This window comes from Miniopterus schreibersii (assembly GCF_964146895.1).
Source record: "Miniopterus schreibersii genome assembly, chromosome: 8".
Taxonomy (NCBI): domain Eukaryota; kingdom Metazoa; phylum Chordata; class Mammalia; order Chiroptera; family Miniopteridae; genus Miniopterus; species Miniopterus schreibersii.
The window spans coordinates 28,270,040-28,290,440 of record NC_138109.1 but is presented as its reverse complement, the minus strand read 5'-3'; the positions used below and the strand labels follow the sequence as shown (position 1 = coordinate 28,290,440).

General features: G+C 54.1%; 1 protein-coding gene across 1 annotated transcript; it reads right to left on the bottom strand.

Moving 5' to 3' along the window:
• Positions 1-1,265: 1,265 nt before the first annotated feature.
• On the bottom strand, positions 1,266-20,200 carry DMBX1 (diencephalon/mesencephalon homeobox 1; the record flags this gene model as incomplete). Its single annotated transcript, XM_081144341.1, has 5 exons — positions 20,123-20,200; positions 6,064-6,229; positions 3,136-3,314; positions 2,510-2,858; positions 1,266-1,702 (listed from the first exon to the last, which is right to left on the bottom strand). The coding sequence occupies exons 2-5, from the start codon at positions 6,215-6,217 to the stop codon at positions 1,266-1,268; spliced, it is 1,119 nt and encodes a 372-aa protein (XP_081000467.1). The 5' UTR covers positions 6,218-6,229; positions 20,123-20,200.
• Between the last annotated feature and the right edge of the window lie 201 nt (positions 20,201-20,401).

The following is a 20,401-nucleotide window of genomic DNA, read 5'->3' as shown; positions in this document are numbered from 1 at the left end:
GTCACACCACTTTGAAAGGGAGTTTGCTGAGCTGGATTCCCGGTCATAAACAGGAGCCCATCAAGGACTGGCTGAACGGAAGCCCTTACTTCAACGCTCTGCTCGGGGACAGACTACGCGCTGTTGTGTGGTTTGCACTCATTGCCAGAGTTCAACCTTCCCTCCTGGCTCAGACGCACCTCTGCAGTGGACACTAACTGCTGAGCCACCCCTCCTTCCCCTTCCACCTCCTTCCGACCAGGGCAGTCTCACCAAAGAGAGGTCTGAGCAGGGGCAGCAGGCCTCTGTGCCAGACTTACGCCTGCCCCAGCCTGATTCCTGCCTCCACGTCCCTCTTCCTCAATCCTAGGACTGGAGCCTCAATGCTGAGAAAAAGAGAGGAAAGAGAACAGACTCTCCACCCCTTTTAGATGCCAGGCCCGGGGAAGGGTGGGTGTGGCTATATCATCTCCCGAAAGGGCCCATCACCTCCACTGGGGATGGAAGGAACAGCTGCCCAGAGAGGGTGCCTGTGGGGGAGGAGGCAGGCAGGCAGGGAAGAAGCGAAAGGAGAAGCAACGACACTAAAACTAAAAAGCCACAACCCCAAACAAAACTATAGCTTGGGAATTGAGGACACTAACACAGCCAGCACCAAAGAAAGAAAGAGGGGGTGGGGATAAGAGCCACGGACGAAGGGTCCAGAGTGGGGAAGACAGAGGCTGAAAGGAGAGGCCTTAGGAAACAGGGCAGAGGCAGCGAGAGGGGGTCGGGGAAGGGGCAGGCGAGAGACAGAGAGAAGGGAAAGCCGGAGTGAGAAACGGGACTGTAGCCACGTGGAGGCAAGGGTGGCCCAGGAGAAAAGACAGAGTAGGCAGGGGGCCTGGGGCAGGCAAGTGCCTGAAAATATAGAATTATATATTTGTATTTATATCTCACATTCCACACATCAACTTACTAGGGGGCGAAGGGATGGAAGGGAGGGGAGGGAGGAGGCAGCACTGAGATGGGGACCTAGCCAGAGAGTCTCTCACTCCCCCAGCAAAGTTGGGGCACCCCAGCCTCTCGCCTCCTCCCACTTAGCCTCCATGGGATCCAAGCAGGGCCATGCAGAGGGTGTGTAGGTGCGGGCTTCACCTGGGACTCTGGGGAAGGGGGCCAGGGAGCAGGATTCAGGCCCAGGACCCCTGGGCTCATTGAGTTAACTCCTTGAGAGCCATCTGAAGATACACATGGGGCTGGGAGGGGGGGCACCCAAGACCCCCGGCTGGGTGGGAGGCCAGCAGTCAGTTGGGCAGAGTATCGAGTCCCAGGGAGGCTGCGTGCTGCTTGGCCCGAAGCCGAAGGTTCTCGATGCTCGTGGTTTTACTGTTCAGGGCAGCTGAGGCAGGTGCCAGGCCTGCCGGGGGCGCGGGCAGCAGCGGCGAGCCCCACACACCCTGATGGGCAGCCGCGGCCGCCGACAGGGACTGGTAGTATGACTGGCAGTGCAGCGAGCCCAGGGGGGCCATGTTAACGCCCAGGTAGGGCACGGCGGCGGCGGGGGCCGGGCCCCCTACTTCGAAGGATGAGTAGTGCACCAGGTTGTTGGTGGCCGCCATGTGCTGACGGAATTGCTCCTGCAGACGGAAGAGGCTCAGGGGGGATGAAGAGTAGGAGTGGGAAGGGCCCAGGAGGCTGCCCCCGGGAGCTGCAGGAGCCAGGGCCAGGCTGCCTGGGGAATCTGCAAGCAGAGAACCAGGGACTCAGGACAAGGGCACTGGTCTGCCCGGAGAGGCTCCCCAGCTTTCCCAGCCCCTTGGCGCTGATGACAAAACAGGCTTTGGCTGAAACCATAGTCGCCCACGTCAGCCGAGGCACCCCCTGAAGCATCCCTCAGAACCTGGCAGAGAGGAACCCAGGCTTCCTGCGAGAGCCCCAGGGACCCTGCCAAGGCTCCCATGTGTGACTTCTTGGGATAGACTTTTTCTTTTCAAGGGCTATCACCTCCCTTTCCCGTCTCCTGTCCATGGCTCCCATCCCGCTCTAGCTCTTAGCTCACAGCCCCATCCCTCCCCGCCTGGACTCAGGGTTTGGTCTGCGATACGCCTCCTGCTAGAGCTCTGTTACTTCAAAAACAGAAAAACGGCTCCGATTTTCTGCTGCATGTGGGAATCTCTGGTACTAATAGGACACTCACCCAATATGCCCCCAATCTATACTGGTTGCTAACATACAGGAGTATGTCCAGAATGGTTGATAAATAGTTTTGCCCTGAGTTCCCCCAAGTACCCCTCCTCTGCCACCCAGCCTCATCCCCCAGACCTCCAAGACCTTCCCAGGATTCAGCAGCTAAAGGGTGGCCACCTGGCATAGGCCTGCTATGGCCGAGATCTCTCAGCATGCTATGGTCATGCCCGAGGCCTTGTGTTAAAGGCTGACTCTACCCCTGCTCTGACCCACCTCACATACCCAGGCCCCTGTCTGGCTGGACCCAGCTGTTCTCCCTGGGCTGGGCCTCAGCCCACTCACAGCACCTGCCCAGCCTCACCTGCCTTGGGGCTGCCCCTCTTGCAGCCCAGCCCCTTGCTGTCGGCCCCAGGGCTCTTCTCAGTTTTGGGATCCTCGGCCCCTGCCCGGGGGTCCTCCTCCCGGTCTGGCTGGTCCTCAGGGGCTGACTCACTGGCCGACTGCTCAGACAGGCTCAGGTGCATATCAGCAGGGGGGTCACCGCTGGGCAGGCTGGGGGGTTGGTCGGTCTCCAGCTGGCTGTCTGGGGTTGGGGCCTCGGCCTTGCCTTCCCCGTGGGAGCCCTCAGCCTCCTTCTGCTTCTGGAGCTGTTCCTTCTGCAGGCTGCGCTGCTTCTTTCGGAACTTGGCCCTGCGGTTCTTGAACCACACCTAGGGACAGGGAGAGGAGCAGTAGGAGGGAAGGAAAGAAGCGGAGTTGGTGAGCTGGGTGCTCTAGGAGGAGACGTGCATAACATTGTCTCTGCCACTCTAGGAAATGCACACCTTCAATCCCTTCTAAAACTCCCTGCTGTCACTGTAAGGGTTCACGGAGACAGCAGTTACACGTTGGCACTGAGGGCTGAGCTGCTGGCTCCTAGATAATGGGGAGCCAGGCTGATGGGCTGGTGCTTGTCTGAAAGTTCTAGTTAGAGGAGCGGGGCCCTACCTGCACCCGGGCCTCAGGCAGGTTGGTGCACATGGCCAGCCTCTCACGCATCACCACATCCGGGTAGTGAGTCTTCTGGAAGGTCTTTTCCAGGGCCTCGAGCTGCTGAGCGGTGAACGCCGTGCGACTGCGACGCTGTTTGCGGTGCTGGGAGCCATAACGGGCCTCTAAGATGATGTCTTGAAATGTACAGCCGTTGGAGGGCAAGGAGAGGGGGCCCATTTAATTATGGGAAATAGGTTTTAAATCTTACCCTGCTCTGACCCACTGCGGACACCCAGGCTCCTGCCAGAGCTGAACCCTGGCCCTTTCCCCTTGGAAATCACCCATCCCCTCTCCATAGGGCTAGGTTTTCAAGACTGTACCACCGTCATTCACTACCAGGTCCACCGAGGTCTACCTCATCTCCATGAACAGCTGTCAGCAATGTGATTGGGTGGGGGTCTTTTTTATTTGGTTTGAGTGTTGTTGAGCATTGCCCTAAGATCCCTTAAGTCCCAGGATACTTTGGGTATAATATTCTGAATCTACATGATGCCAATAATCTGTAAGTCCATGTCACAAAGGGTCTAATATCCTATGACCCTTAGAGTCTGGATACCAACAGAACTCTGGCCCCTGAGCATGAGCTGGCAGGCTGTGAGCTGGGACTTTTCTGCAAGGTCTAATTGGGAGATGTCTGCTGGGTAAACAGCATTCCTTGGCACTTGACTCTCTCTCTCTGCTGGGTATGAACCTCTTCATCCCACGTGGCCTGTGAGTCTCTGAAGGTAGGACCTGAGGCTCCTGTTCTTATGTCTCATCAACAGAAAGCCTGACCTCGTACAGGGCCCTGAGAGCATCAGAAAGGCTTGGTGCATCCAGCCTTGACCCTTTTGGCTGTTTCCTCAAGGAGGAAAGGAAGGAGACCAGGTTCTAACCACTGCAGGCTTGGAGGGAAGACAGGGTTGGTGCACTGTTGATTTAAGAAAACCGCCCAGGGTAGATGTCTGCCTAGGGCTGGTGTCTAGTCTCCAACCCTTCTGCTTGACTAGTCGCTGGAGGAAGGACAGTAACCTCTCTCCCCAGCCTCCCATCACCTGCAAGTGGGTCCTGAACTGCCTGTGCTGAAGGGAACCTGGGCTGTGTCAGCCCTGCCCTCCAAGAACTGGAGAGTCACCCACAACACTCTCGATGAGGAAGGAGGCAGCTTGGTGTCCAGGAGGCCTCAGACTTTGGGCTGCTCCTTCTTCAGTTTAAATGGAAGCCCTGAACACCTCACAAACGCCTGGACTGAACCCTGAGCTCACACTAGTCAGCCTGGGGCAGTAAGCCAAACCCTGGTAGGGGAAACGACAACTCAGCATCCTGCTTCTGGCTCCAGGGACTATAAGGGGTAGGTGGTCACAGTCTGGGAGACCAGGCAAAACGTCCTGCTGGAAGGCCAGGCCTCCATACAAAGGCCCGTCTGGATCTCATGTCCCTCTTGCTCAAGAATTAGAGAATTGGGAGGAGTGCTGAATCCTCTAGTTCCTTGGCACCCCCTCCTCCAGTGGAGGTGAGCCTCCGGCCCTGACTCCTCCTTTCTGGGTCCTGGCAGGGTCTAAAAGAGTGGGAGTGACTGCCCTGCCTTACCTTCCAAGCCCAAACCCCTACCCAGGCAGGGTTCTCATATCCCATCCCATTTCTGTGCCTATGCTCATGCTAGTCCTGGCTCCTTGACCTTTTAAGGCCTGGCTCCTGCTCCATGACCTCCAGGAAGCCCTCCCTGACTACAACAGATGATCATATTGCTCTGAACAGCCCCACCATTTGATCCTGGGCCATGTTCCTCCTGCCGTACCCTCTCATGGGTGCCCCCAAATCCTCTGAGGATTGCCTAGCACAGGGCTGGGCCCTCATGTAGTCAACAGCTCCTTAGGGTTTAACCTAGGACAGGAAGGGGGGTTGACATCACCTCCCAGTAAATCACACTCTTCACCTATGCCATCAAATCCTTCCCATGCCCATTGAGAGGCTATCAGGACAGGCAACAATCAGTTTAACCAGGAGTTGGGGTTGGGGTTGGGGTTGGGGTTGGGGTTGGGGTTGGGGTTGGGGTTGGGGTTGGGGTTGGGGTTGGGAGGACTAGCCTGCAGCTCCTTCATGGGCACTTATCTTGGGACTTGGGTAATAATGACCTCTGAGCACCTACCAGTCTCTGCTGAATATTTTGCATAACTTATCTCAGATAATTTCCCAAGCATCCGATGGGTGATCACTGCCATTGCCCTCTGTTTACAAACGGGGAAACTGAGGCTCAGAAAAGACAGGTGAGTGGGCAGACCCTGCAATGACTGCAAATCTGACTTCAAAGCTCATATTTTTCGCTTATGTTCCAACCCTCCACCCCACCTCTGCCTAAATTTAACCTGTATAAGCCTGTTTCCCTGCCCATAAAAATGGAGATAATAACCTCTCCTTATCAGTGTGAAAAGGTTTGATGCAGAAAGAGAGAGAGAGAGCATACCTCACACAGTGCCTGGTACATGGGTATATGAAATATGAGAGCTCTCATTATTTATATTACTTCCTGTACCTGAAATAGCCTCCCCTGGGCACTCCAGCTACTTCCTAGCTGTAAAATTCTGGGCTAGTCCCCCACCCTCCTACCTAAATCTTCATCTGTGAATAGGCTGATGAATCCCTCACCGGGCATTTGAGAGCACAGGGCTGCTTCAGCGCCCAGCATAGTGCTGGCAACAAGGGGTGCTCTGGGTAGCCACACCAGGATCTTGAATTGACATCCCCTCCTGTTGCTCAGTGACCTGGATCTTCTCGAACCTCCCATAGGAAACTTTCCCGGTGTTCCTTCCCTCCTATCTCTGCCTTCCAGAGCCTCCTCCCCCAGACCGCTCCTCCCACCAACCCTCCTGGTCCAGGCCCCAGGCCCATGCCCACAGCCCTTACCTGCCAGGCGCTCCGCCAGCGTGAGGGCGTGCACCGACGGCCGGTAGTCTGGGGCGTGCTGCGCCTGCTGGGCCGCCTGCTGGTGCAGGTTGTACATGGCGCTGAGCGAGTTCATGGCGTGCAGCGAGTAGCCATTCACCCCGTAGTGCTGCATCGCGGCATGTGCCTGCAGGCAGGGAAGAGGGAGAGGGGACTAAGGCAGGGTGTCACACACTGCTCTGGGGGAGACGCCCCCCCCAGCCCAGACCTTGGACGCCCGCCTCCCCCAAGAGCTTCTGCCTCCCCATTGGGAAGCAGCCCATCTCGCCCACAGCTGAGAGCGGGAGGTTATTTCTTCACCGGCAGCTCATTCATTGATTCCTTCAGCGGGGCTTGCTCAGGGCTTAACGCTCTGGGCTCTGGAATCAGGCTGCCCGGATGGAATCTCACTAAGTCACTTAACTTCTCTGACCCTCAGTTCCTCCATCTGAAAAATGGGGCTAACTATAGCATTTGTCTCGTGGGGTTGTTGCAAAGATTAAGAGAGCTCTTTACAATAGGGCCTGGCACACGGCATGTGCTCACAGATGTGATTCGTTGTGATCTGTCAATTTGCTTGCTGTTTTATGCAGTCACCTCCCCATTTGCCCACCCAAGCCCTTACTCATTTGAACATTCATAGATTCATTTAACAAACATCCACTGAGGTCCACATGGGGCCAAGTTCAGAGCTGCTCTGATGGGAAAGTGGATTAAAATCCTAACGTGGACCAGTCAGTGTGGTTCAGTGGTTGAGCATTGACCCATGAACCAGGATGTCACGGTTTGATACTTCGTCAGGGCACATGCCCCGGTTTCAGGCTCTATGTCCAGCAGGGTGCGTGCAGGAAGCAATCAATCGATGAGTCTCTCTCATCATTGATGTTTCTATCTCTCCCTCTCCCTTCCTCTCTGAAATCAATAAAAACATATATTTTTTTTAAACCCTAATGTGCTGCGTAACATAAGAACACTATTGTTATGACATTCCCTACCATTACCTCCCTCCATTCGCACCATATGCCCAGGAAGCAAGCAAACCAAGAACAATGAGCCCCATTTACAGATGAGTCTACTGAGGCGTAAAGGAAGAGCAGTGACACATCAGAACCATACAGCCAATTCAGGGCCCGCCCCACTCCACAGTGCTTCAGCCTCATTCCTTAGTGGCCAGTTCATCCGAGAACACATCACTCCTACTGAGACTGTTCAGATCTGCCTGAGGCTGCCAAGGTCCCATCAGCCCAGGTCTCTCCTCCAGACCCTCACAGTCCTCGTCTGAGCACCCACCCTGTGTCAGCCTGAAATGTCATCTTTGGAATATGGTCCAAAGTCTGCAGACTCCCAAAGACACAAAGGTATTTCCTGTTCCCTGGGTGTGGTGGGGGAAGGGAAGGTTGAGGCAATGGAAGGTCCATTTGACAAGAGGAAGAATGGGCCAAGGTGTCCCAGCTCCCCACCCTCACTGAAATAGGCTATCCAGGACCAAACATCTGCAGCACACATGCGCAAACACACATAGGCAAGCACACACGCTTCATGCACAAACACACATGCAGAGATATTCTTGGCAAGGCATTCACAGAGGCAGTCACTCACACACAAACTCAGCAATAGTCACAAATTCGATGTCATTATTGCCACTGCCACACACAGACGTTCTCACAGATATCTATCCAAGCAGCAGATATGTCTACACCAAGCATTACACACACACATTCACATATTACACATGTTCATTCAACAAATATGTATTAAGCACCCATCTACTAAGTACCAAACAAAGTCCCTGCCTTTGTGGAATTTGCATTCCAAGGGAGGAGAGCTATGTAACAATAAATAAATATGTGTAATAGTGTTAGACGGGAATAGTGCTCTGAAGAAAAATAAGGCAGAGTAGAGAAAAACAAAAAGAAAAGGCAGGCCTTGCCGGTGGCTTGGTGGGTTGGAGGGTCATCCGGTACACCAAAAAGGTTACAACTTCCACTCCCAGTCGGAACACACACCCAGGTTTCAGGTTTGGTCCCCAGTCAGGGTGCATGAGAGAAGCAGCTGACCGATGTTTTTCTCTCACATCGATGTTTCTCTCTCTCTCTCTCTGTCCTTCTCTCTCTAAAATCAATAAACATATCCTTAGGTGAGGATTAGAAAAAAGAAAAGATTATTTTAGAATATGTGGTCAGGAAAGGGCTCTCTGATGTTTGAAGTAAGCCATGAGCAGCTCTGGGGGAAAGGCTTTCCGGGTGGAAGGAACAGCAAGGACAAAGGCCCTGAGGCATGAACAGCTGGGTATGTGTGTGGCACAGCAAGAAAACCAGGGGAGCTGGAGCAGAGACAGGGAGGGCGCTAGTGGAGGAGAGGGGCTGGACTGAGAGGAGGGGCCAGATCCCTGAGGGCTCATGGCCCATTGTAAGGAGTTTTAATTTTACCCTGCGTGTGATGGAAGCTCCTGGAGGGTCTTGAATAGGGAGTAACATGATCCGATTTGTTGTTAAAAGCTCGCTGTGGCTGCTGTATGGAGAAAGGACTGCAGAGGGTCAAGAAGAAGAGCAGAGACCAACCCCTGCAGAAGTCCAGGCCAGCAACCGGGGGAGGCAGCTGAAGGGCGGTGGGGGTGGAGGTGGAGGTGGTGAGAAGCGGTCAGATTCATGGCCTATTTTGCAGGCAGAATCGACATGATTGCTGTAGGTTAGTTATAGGAATGTGGGCAAGATGACAAAAAAGGATGACTCGGGCTTTTGGCCTGAGCAGCTGAGTGACGATGGGCCATTTCCTGAATCGGGACTCCTGAGGGAGAAGTGGGGCCGGGAGGGGAAGGAAATCAAGGTTTTGAGGAGACATGGTAGGTGTGAAATATAGATCCATCTTCCAAGTGAGAATATTGCATTTGCAGTTGGACATATGAGTGGGGAGTTGAGGGATAGATTTACAGATTTCTGAGTCAACACTCTCACATATAGCAGCTACCAAAACATTTACTTACAGAAGCTCACTCTGTGCACCATAAATATAATCCCAAAAGACAGAGATGTAAGAGAAAAGAATGACAAACATGGCAAAATAATGTGTTTAAACATTGTATAACAGACCTGGCCAGGTGGCTTAGTTGGTTGGAGCATCGTCTGATACACCTAAAGGTTGTGGGTTCGATTCCCAGTCAGGGCACATACCTAGGTTTCCGGTTCAATCCCCAGTGGGTGTGCGTGCGGGAGGCAGTCGATTAATGTTTCTCTCTCACATCAATGTTTATCTCCCTCTCTCTCTAAAATCAGCTTTTAAAAATTGCATAATAGAATGTACCATAAACAATAAACCTGGAAAAATATTTACCATATAAATGACATACCAAAATTGATTTTAAAATAATAGCAAAAATAAAAATAAAAGATACTACCTATATAAAGATCTCTTACATAGAAGCAAAAACATGATCACCTTAAATAAAAGATGCCTAAGTAAATAGACAATGTATTAAGCAAGAAACACAAAAGCACAGCCTTCCTTGTAACCAAAGAAATAAAAATAGAAATAATATAATATTTTTCACCAATCGGATTAGTAACTATGAAGGAAAATTCTTACCCAGGGTTATCTAGGGGAGTGGGAAATGGCCCTTCCCCTACCTTGCTGACAAAAGAGCTCTTTAGTTCCTGCATCAAAAGCCTTTAGAGAGAGAGAGCAACATTTGATTCAACAATTCCATTTCCAGAAATTTCTCCTTCAAGTATGCAGAGGGACGTGTGCAGGAATATTTATCACGGCTCTGCTTATGATGGCAAACAATTGGAAACCTCAGTGTCCACTGAGAGAGGGTTGGTTCAGTGGATGAGGGGACAGTCGTGCCAGCAGTGGAACGCGGTGCCACAGCTTAAGACAATGATCTGTATCTGCGTGGGCCGATGCTCACAACACATTGTTGAGTGGAAGAAATAGGTAACCGTATGCATGATGTGATCCCATTTTTGTAATGTATGTATGAAAATGCGTAGGGGGAAGAAGCCTGGAAGGTTATACCCTGAAATGCTAACAGAGGTTATCTCAGGGAGATAGCAGATGGGATTACAGGTGATTTTCACATTTATATCCTTTCTTTCCTTTTTGGAGGGTGGTGAAAGGGAGGGTCATCCTTGCGTTCCAATGGATGTGGGGATGGAGCCTGGCTCCAAAACAGGTGCGGAAGAGGGAACAGAGTTTAGAAGTAATTTTATCCATCCCTTCCCCACCCCTACTGGGCTGCAATGCCCCTCCCCCACCAAATTCTGGGGCTTTGTTGCTTTAAAACTCACTGCTGTTAATGTGGTGACATTTTAATTGACTTAATTATTGCTGATCCCACAGTTTTTGATGCATGACAAGTCTTTCTTAACTGAAGCCAAAAGAGGCACCTCTCTGGGCCCCACAACTCCCCTTGCCCGGTGGCCCTAAGAAAGTCTCCAAGACCTTTCCAGTCTGTCCTCTGCCCCCCCTCCAGCCTGACGTCCACCCCTTTCCCAGCCCCCAGCAATACCAGATTACCTGCCACTCCCTCTTGTCACCCCCATGCCTTTGTTCCTGCTAGGCCCCCCACTTGAAACACCATTTCCCTCCCTCCCCCTTCACCAGACCAATTCCTCCCTCTCCATCAAGGCCTAGTTCAGCTGATACCTCCCAGAGCATGGTGCCTTCCCCAACTCAAAGGCATCTTTCCCCTTCCAGGCTCCAGATAACTACTCTCAGATCACAGAAATGATGGTGACAATAATAATAGCTACCATTTACTGAACACAAAGCACCTTCCACGGATTTTCTTAATTCTAGCACCTGAGTTAAGAGTAATGTGGGACACTTCTTTCTCCCTCACAAGACTGAACTCCTTGAGGGCAGAAAGTGTATCTGATGCATTTCTGGACTCCTCACCCCAGCCCAAATCACAGGGTCTGGTACAGAGATGGGATCAGGAGATATGGACTGGATGAATTAATTAAGAATAACAACTGTTTATTAAGATAGATCAGATATCTCCATCAATTCTCCCAATGCCCTAGGAGGTAGGGACTATTAATATCCCCATCTAACAGATGCAGAAATGGAAGGTGAGAAAGATTGTATAATTTTCTAAATTAGGCCACGCTGCTAGGAAGTGGTAGAACATGTTTCTACAGGTGAGGTTCTGCCCACCAGCTAGTGTTTCCTAACCCCAGTCACCCAGGCTCTTACCCCAACATATTTCATTTCCTGATGTCTAACATCTCTGATTTGATACAAGGCAACAGGACAACAGCAAAGAAAAAGCACATTTCCCCTGGTGTGTATGCCCATGTGTGTGTGTGTGTGTGTGTGTGTGCGCCTGTGTGCGCGCCTGTGTGTGTGTGTGTTATGAGATGAGGCTATGTGTGTGTGTGAGCCCAGATCTTCCCACCTGAGCTCCCCTCTCTCTAGCCTCACACTCCTCTTCCTCACTCCAGGTGGACATCAGATTCCCAGGTCTCCTCTGAGGCCCCAGAGGGGTCCTTGTCTGTGGATGTTACTTATCACTTGAGCTGGATACATGTGGCACTACACAGTCGCCTGTCTGCAGCTCCTCTCACTGTTAATGTGTGGTCATGTCTGTGCACAGCCTGACTGCGACTGGCCACATAACCATGTGTGCATCTGTGTTTGTGTAGGTACCTGTGGTCATTTATATCTCTGTAGGTGTGTTTGTCTGTGGGCCTGTGTGTGGGGGGGTGACCACGGGAACGCACGCTAAATGGTAATGTCAGAAATCATGTGGCCCTGAAAAGGGTCTGAGAGAGAACAAGTGAGAAATACAAAGAGAAAGAAAAAAAGCAAGGAGACGAAGTTGATGTGGTGAGATAAAAAGACCAACCAACACAGAGCAAACAGATTTACCTCGCCCACTTATTTGTTTCTGCAACACTAGCACAGAGCCTGGTACACAGCCAGTGCTTAGTAAATAAAAAAACGTTGAATGGATGTGAAAGAACCACAGGCTAAGAGGCGGTGTGGGAGGCAGAGCCACCACAGCCACGTACGGTCCTCGGGGAAGAATTAACACTCAGAGAGCCCTGGTCCCACACCTCCTCTGTCCCCAGGACTATAAGCCTGGGTTTGGGTGAAACCCTGCTTAGTGGGCCCTTTTCCAGCAATTGGGGCAGTCCAGACTGGCCCCTGGGGTCCTCGGCCAGGCCCAGCAGCCGGAGCCCCAGCCATACCCAGTTCTGAGTGCTGTGGGCTCTGCAGGGAGACCGAAAGTTACCCAGGCTGGAGTCCTGCAGGGCCTGCGAGAGCCTCTAAACAGGACCCTGCACTCCTGGCCCCAGGCCGGGCCCTGCGTGGGCTCAGCCCACTGCACACTCCAAACAGAATCAATTATATATTTAAAAGGTGCCGCCCCGCAATTCCTGGCAAGCCAGGAGAGCCATCCATCATGGTGCGGCCGCGTTTCACAAGCTGTCGAATTGTGCTTACATTGGTTAAAAGAATCTTTATATTTCATTAAGCAAGCAGATCGGCGGATCTCCCGCCACAGGCGCCATATAGATGGCTTTAATTTTCCAAATCTGCAAATGCATCCGTTATGTCCCCACATCGCTGCTGGCTGCGGCCTAATGCCCAGCCAATCGAAGAATCAAGCAGAATTTTATTAGGGGGCATTTTTTATAAATTAACAGCAGCACTGCTAGGAAACCACACACAAGGCGTCTTTGATTAAAAGGAAAGTGGACCCTTCCTTTGGTCACGCAGGGCTCAGCCACCCCACAAGCCTATCCATCTCTCTCACCCCTTCCTCTCCTTTGCTGAACTTTTCATTCCCCTCGGTTCCTTCTCATTCCCACACACAGTGGGGAACAAGGCAGAACAACTCCGTTTAAAGGAAAGGAAAGGAAGCAGGAGGGGAAGGAACCAACGTTCTCGGAGCGACTTGCCACTTCTGTTCTAAGCACGGTCGCGTTATCTCATTAACAACGGCAGCTGCCTTTTACTGAACATCTACCACGAGCCAGGTGTCTTCTACTCACTCAACACAGCCCTACTAGACAGAATTATTGTCCCCATTATATGAATGTGAAAACTGAGACTCAGGGAGGTAAAGTCACCTGCCCCAGGTCCCACAGTGAGTCAGTGGTAGAGGCAGGACAGGAACCCCAGGTCGCTGAGAATCTACCTGGTATTTATTTCCAGAATGTGGCCAAGAGAGGCGGTTGCTATGGACCTCCTTCCCTGAGAAATGCTGCTGACTGTTCAGCTCTGGATGTTCCCCAGCAACCCTCTGGGGAAAGAGACCCCTGCAGCTGTTCCTCCTACCCAGCAGTTTAGGAAGCAAAAGGGCTTTTGCTCAGCAGGTAGAACAAGAATACATGAAGCCAGGAGCACCAGGCCAGAGCTCCCGCCCAACCCCAGACTGTTATGTGACATTCCCAAGGGTCCTACCATCTCTGACTTCTGCTATGACACTGACCCAGTGGCTGCCCCAGGAGGGAGAGAAAGCTCGGTTGTGAGATCGTGAGAGGGTGTTATCCAGGGCTGGCCAGGTTCCTGAGGGAAGCTCAGGAGGAGAAATTCCTTCGTGATGTGCATGTATGTGCGCACGTGTATGTATGTGGGGGGGAGGGTGTAGCTGAACAAGATGAGTATAATTCTTCCAGCTCTGATCTATTGGTCCAAGGTTTTGAGAGAAACCTTTTCCTGGCACATGCCAGATATTCAACTATAGTAACCTCATTAATTTCTTATCCCAACTCTACGAAGGAGGCAATATTATTATCTCCACTTTACAGATGAGGAATTGAGGCTTAAGGAAAATCAGTCACCCTTGGCTGTTTGAGAATAAGAGAGGCTGAGTCCCAATCCCAATAAGTACCCCTATTCCCACATCGGTCTTTAGTCCTAAGTTTCCAAGAATCCGCAATGGGAGCATATGATGTAAGGGGGTACTCGGACCCTTGCCTTACCCCCACCAAGGATGCTGCAGGCACAAGGTCTGGGGATGGACTGGAGATGAGGCTCTCCCAGCTGCACCCTCTCAGATGCTGTTTATTTTCCAGGAGCTCCAAGAGCCCCCGATCCATTCTCAGCTCACTTCTGAACCCTCTAACCTCCCTAAAACTCCATCAGTATCAGGCTCTCAAAAGCGCAGAAAGCCTTTTCCTCCCCTTGCCAGGGACCAGACTGCTCTCAGCCATGCCCCCATGCCCCCAGGAGGTGGGCAAGGGCACCAACAATCCAGTGATTCAATATGGCCAGCAAGGCCACAGAATAAGCAAGGACACATTCTGGACACATATAAGGGCGAACGGTTAGCAATGTGGCATCATTTGCTTCTTGGCTGGGGAGTCTGAGGCACACCCACCTTCCTCAGATCCTTAACCCCTGGGTGGCAAACCTCTGTCCCACTGCCCCATCAGTGAACATTTAAACCTGTTTCCATCTCCCCCACTTAAAACAAATGAACCCATCTCCCAGACGAGTTAGCTCTGGTCTCTTCAAATCCAAATTTCTTGAAAGGCATTTCCAAATTAGTCATCTCCACTTCCTCCCCTCCTGCTCACTCCTAACCCACTACCTTACCACCCTCCCCCACCACCACCACTGAGACACAGCTCTCCAGAGCTGTGTTATTGCCTCCTCCTCTGGGAACACTGTCCTCCCATCAGCATTACCTCGAGAACTCCCCATCCCTCACACTACATTTAGGCACCTTCTTCTCCGGGAAGCCTCCCCTGATACCCCAGGCTGTCAGATGTCTTCTTTGAACTCCTATCACCAAATTGTACTGGCCCATTTGCCTGCCCTTTGCCTAAAATATAATAACTAGTTTTGCCAGCCATCCTGATAGAGACATGACAGGTAGCATCTCATTTATTCCTCACAACAACCTCATAATTCCCATTTGATTGATAACACAGCTGAGACCCAGAAAAGTCAAGTCACTTGCTACGCAGCTAAGCGGCTTAGCCAAGGGAATCCAGGGAGTCTAACTCCAAAGTGTGAACTCAGTGCTCACCTCACCTCACCTTCTGCAGGGCAGAGTCTAGCCCCAGAGCCAGGACTTCATATTCAACACAGGAAACATTAGACATTCATTCCAGAAGTAAAGATAGAGCCACTGTTTTTGTCAGGCAATGGATTCTGGGATAGTGTAATGAGTTCCAGCTCCAGGGCTCAGATTCTAGGAGAAATGCAGATAGTGAGGTGCCCTGGATGAGAGAGGCTGGCTCTGGGAGATGTGCGAATAGCAGCAGAGTCCAGAGCTGAGTGTGCCAGTCTCCTCCTCACCCTTCCTGCCTTGCCTACCCCAGCAGGCAGAGAAGAACCCATGTCCCACCAAAGCCAAGCCACCTCCTGGCCATAGCTGCAGCCCCGACCTTAACACAGACTGAGCCCCAACCCTGTCCCACACTGAGCCCTGGCCACTGCTCTCACCTAAGCCATGCCCTATCAATGTCCGGTGGCATTTGATACAGGCACCATGACCCCCACATTGCTACCGTTAACTCCACACTGCCTGATCCACGTGGGGAGGGAATGAGCTGTGGTCGGGCCCAGAATCTCTAGCATTCCCCTTCCAGCTCAGCTGAGGGTCCCCAAAGTGGTCCTGGAGTTGGAGCCAAGGACCTCAGACAGGTGGGCTTCAGGGTAAGTGGGTCAGATCAGATGGGGTGCTAGACTCCGGGCCCCTAGAGCTCAATTTCTCAAAGTAGATTCTCACCTCCGGTCTTGGTTCAAGAATGAGGGAGGCGGAGAGGGGGCGCCTGCACCGAGAGCGCCAGGGTCTGGGGTGGGTCTCAAGCAGACCCCGCCCCCACGGCCCTCTAGAGGAGCCCAGGCGCTTAGTTCCCTACACAAACTGTTATCCATTAACATCCAATTATCCCTCGGTCCGAGCCATTAATTATAAATCAGCCGCTAATTGGGGTAATTAGCCCCCCGCAGGCTAATGGACTGAGACTGAGCGAGACCCCTCCGCCTTCGTCCTCGGGTTTTCGAGGTCCTTAATTTGGGGGCTGGGAGGTGCAAAGAAATCAGGCGGCTGGAGTTAATTTTTTTTTTCTTCAGACAGTGAAATGCGGCAGGGGGAGGGAGAAGATGAGAGAGGCCAGTTTTTGTTGTTTTTCTCGAATCCTGTCCAGCACCGGCTCTTGAAGGAGGCCTGACCATAGGCCCAGAGAGTAGAACTGTCTTGGTAATTAGTTCGCCAGAGACGAAGACGAAGGAGTCCGCCGGAGCCAGGGTGGAGCAGGGGACAGGGCGAGCCACGGGCACGGTCCTGGCTTCACCCGCGCGCAGGAGGCAGCCGCGCTCCCCTGGTTCGCCCCGGCCGGGGACACCCGCAGAAACGAGCCGGGTCGCTCGAGGCTCATCCAGACCCGGGCAGGGCAGGGCCGGGAAACAGGGGCTGCGGAGCCGCTGCTCCAGGCCCAGATGCTGAAGGAGCTCGGGGAGGGGCGTGCGGTGCGGGTCAGATGCCCGCTCCAGCCGTGAGTGTGGATGGATGGATGGATGGATGGATGGATGGATGGATGGATGGATGGATGGATGGATGGATGGATGGATGATAGATAGATAGATAGATAGATAGATAGATAGATAGATAGATAGATAATAGAGGTAGATGATAGATAGATGACAGATGATAGAGACAGACAGGCAGATAGATGATAGAGATGATAGATAGATAGATAGATAGATAGATAGATAGATAGATAGATAGATAGATAGATAGATAGATAGATAGATAGATAGATGATAGATAGATAGATATAGATAGATAGAGATGATAGATTGATAGATAGATAGACGCAGGGTCCCCCGGCAACGGGGACTCAGACAAACCCTGGCGGATAGAGCTGTGGAGGCTGGAAGGGGCCGCGGCCCGGTGGGCTGCACTGACCTTGGGGCGCACTGAAGTAGCACCCGCAGCGGCCGCAGACTGGCCGCAAGGAGTGGCGACCCCGCCTGGGAAATGCACTCTGGCCTGGTGACTGCGGATCCAGGGGACTCTGTCCTTGGCCGGTAAGCCGGCTAAAGCTAGACGGACATTTGTGGCCAGAGCTGCGGTCCCGGGTCTGTGGAGCTGGGGCATCCGGCAGCCCTGGGGCCGGGCCAGATAGTTATGGACTAAACGGGAGAGATCGCCGGATGGAGGGAGGAACCAGCTCGGCGCCTTAACTTACCCAAGGGGAAACTGAGGCGAAGGAAGAGCACCGCGCTTACTTACCCAAGGTTAGAGATGAGAGGAGTTAGTACGGGACGGCGTCGCGCGGGACCCGAGCGGCACTGGCAGCGCGCGCGTCCTCGCAGCGCCCGCCCCACCCCGCCGCCCGCCTGGTAATGGGCTTTCGCGGGCGGCGGCGGCGTCGCCCGGGGCCTTGATTAGATATTTATTGCTGTCATTTACATGGGCACCGCGGGGCGGCCGAGCGGGACAGTAGGGAGGGGCGGGGGAGGGGAGAGGAATGAGGAAGGGGGGTTGTTCCTGGAAGACCCGGGACCCGGCAGGGGGAGTGAGCTGCGAAGCCCGGAGAGAGCTGCGGGGAACGCGGAGCAGAGACCGGGGAGCTGCAGACTCTGGCGTTGGGGCCGTGCCCAGCCAGGGCGAGAGACGGGGGGCTGTTAGCCGCCCAGCATTGCCCTGGGGGGGGGGGGGGGTGTCTCCGTGTGAGGCCTGTGTCTGTGCGTGTTTAACCTGTATCTCTCAGGAGGGTTTGTGAGTGTGTGTCCAGCAGATCTGCCTGTGAGCTCTTATGTGTGGGAGACTTTTCACCTGGGTGTGCCTGAGTGAGCCTCCCCTAGTCCAGGTGATTAACCCAGAGTCCGGCTCTGTGTGGTGGCCAGCCCGTGTGTCTGTGTGTGTCCCAGTGTGTTCATCAATCTAGACTGCCTAAAAATGGGTGTGTGCTCAGGGTTAGCTCAAAGAGGAGGGCTGTGCCCCTCCAGGTCCTCCTCTTTGCCCCCAAACCTACCTGGGTTTCAGGTTCTCCACTTGCCAAACCCCATCTGCTGGCTGAGGGCTGTGGAGGATTCCCGGTTGCTGGCCTGACCTGGCCAGAGGACTGTCAGCCCCAGGGTCCTCTAGAAACTTTGTTTTCTGCTCAAGATCTACTAGGCAGCTGTGAATGGGAGTGTGAGAATAAAGTCCCCGGTGCAAGTTATGTTTACATGGGAGCAGAGAAATACCTCAATTTCTCCACCACATGGGATCCCACACATGGCGGGAGGTGGGTTCAGGTATCCCCCAGACACTCACCCATCACCCTTGAAGCTGACTCCAAAGCCTGCCATCAGGCGGAGCCCATCCGGAGGCCAGAGTGCTGGCCTTGGTCGTGGCTTTCGCCGGGGGCGGGTTTCCTCTACACCTTTGCCCTTCTGTTCCGATTTCCAAGCGGGGACTCTGCAGCCGCAGCCAGGTTCCTGAGTCCTTGCAGGAGTTGGTGCCCCTTAAGGTCTGTGGGGCTGGGGGAAGGTGTTTGCCCCCTCCTGAGCAGGGATTCACTGATTCTTGTCCAAAGACCGGTTCTACCCCGGCCACCGAGGAGAGGAATTTGAGCCAATTATCCGGATAATTTGCTCTCACTAGGCAGCAAATTCGATTTTTTTTTCCTGACCGCCTACACACCCATTAGTCCAGCTGCTCCGCAGAGAGGGGAGGCAGGGACTACATTCACTAATCCTTAGGTCAGAGTGCCTTCCCCTTTGGGGGACGACTGGGAAAGAAGACAAATGAAACGCAAATTCCCCCAAAACTGAAAACAACTCTTCCTCCACCCTACCGAACACTCATAAGCGACAGGACTTCCTAGGAAGACGCCGGCCCGGCCAACCCGCCTGCAGCGCACAGGATCCTGAACTCGGAGGCGGGGAAGACACCAGCCACCGGCCGCAACCGGGAACCTGCAGTTTCCGCGGCCGCGGCGCGAACGACCACCGCAGTGCGAACAGCCTCTGTCCCCCAAGGCCCGTGAGTCAGTGAAGCCCTCCTCTCTCCCCCCGACGCCTTGAAACCGGAGCCACCCAGAAACCAGCACCCGCCCGGCTCGCTCACCCAGGGCCTCTGCAGACTTTTTAAAACGAAAAAGACCGTCCCGTGCCTCGGGGGGAACCGGCTCTGAGGCCCCGCCAGAGGCTCCGCGGTTCCCGGCGGGAGGGGGCGGGGGGACTCCAAACGAGGAAAGAGGGCGGTAGGGCCGCGGACCCCAGCCTCCTTCCACCCCCAACCCGGACTCCCACGTCGGACAAATCACAACACCGAGGAGCCCGCCTCCCCCACCGTAACCCAGGAAAGTTCGGGACCCTGGTTCGTTGCGAATTTGGAGAAGTTCGGCGCAGGCCCCCTGCACGCACCGCGGCGGAGGCCGCGGGCCCTGCGCAGAGTCTGGGAACTTGCGACGCGAGAGAAAGTTCAGCCGGCGGTGTCTGGGACACTGCCAGCTCCCGTCCAGGAGCGCGTCACGGCCACCCGGGGTGTGAGGCCCAGCGAAGAGAGACCCCGCAGTTCCTCTAGCCCTTTGACCGCAATACCCGGCGCACCGCGAGAGCGGCTCCGGGGCTGGCCCCCGCTTGCCGCTTCCCGCCGGAGCTCCCCCTACCCACGCCAGCCGAGGCCGCAGGACGCAAAACGAATTCCAGGGGACTAGGTTCCCTGGGCTCCCAACACCCACCTGGGGGACCCTTGTCCGAGGCCGCAATTCCGAGGACAGAGGCTGGCTGAGCGCTGAACCACCCCCAACTGCAGAATTCGTGCGCAATCACAAACCGAGAGAAAAGGCGCGTTCGTCGGCGGCAGTTTGAGCGGGAGCCGTGCGTACCAGACCGGTGCCAGATCCCAGGCAATGCCCCGGGCATCGCGGAGTTCGCTGGGCGGTGTGGACGCGGAAGCTGGGGAGGCCTGGGCGGCCCCTGCGCTCCCGGGCGGGGACCTGGGCGGCGGGCCGCGCCCCCTCCCCAGCCCCGGCCCCGGGCTCCGCGACGCCCCGGGCCGCATCTGCTCCGCATTACCCCGGCCACCTCCTCCCCACCCCCTCCAAACCGAGAAGGATTTCTCTCCGCTCAATATCCAAACCTTTTTCGTATTTATTTTTTTTTCAGGGGCGAAGTAATATCTTCCAAATGAGGCAAAACCGTGACGGATCCGAAGCGTCCTCTGCGGGTGCCTGCGTCTCCGCGGGCCCAGCCCGCCGTCTCGGCCGCGGCGCGGCGTCTGCCCGCGGCTCGCTCTCCTGTCTCTCTGCCTCGGAATTTCGAATTCTGCGCTCTTCCTGGCTCGGGGTGGCTGGCTTCCTCGGACTCCGTTTCCTAACCAGGGGGTCGTTCCCTCCGCCTCTCCCTGTTGGTGTCTCCC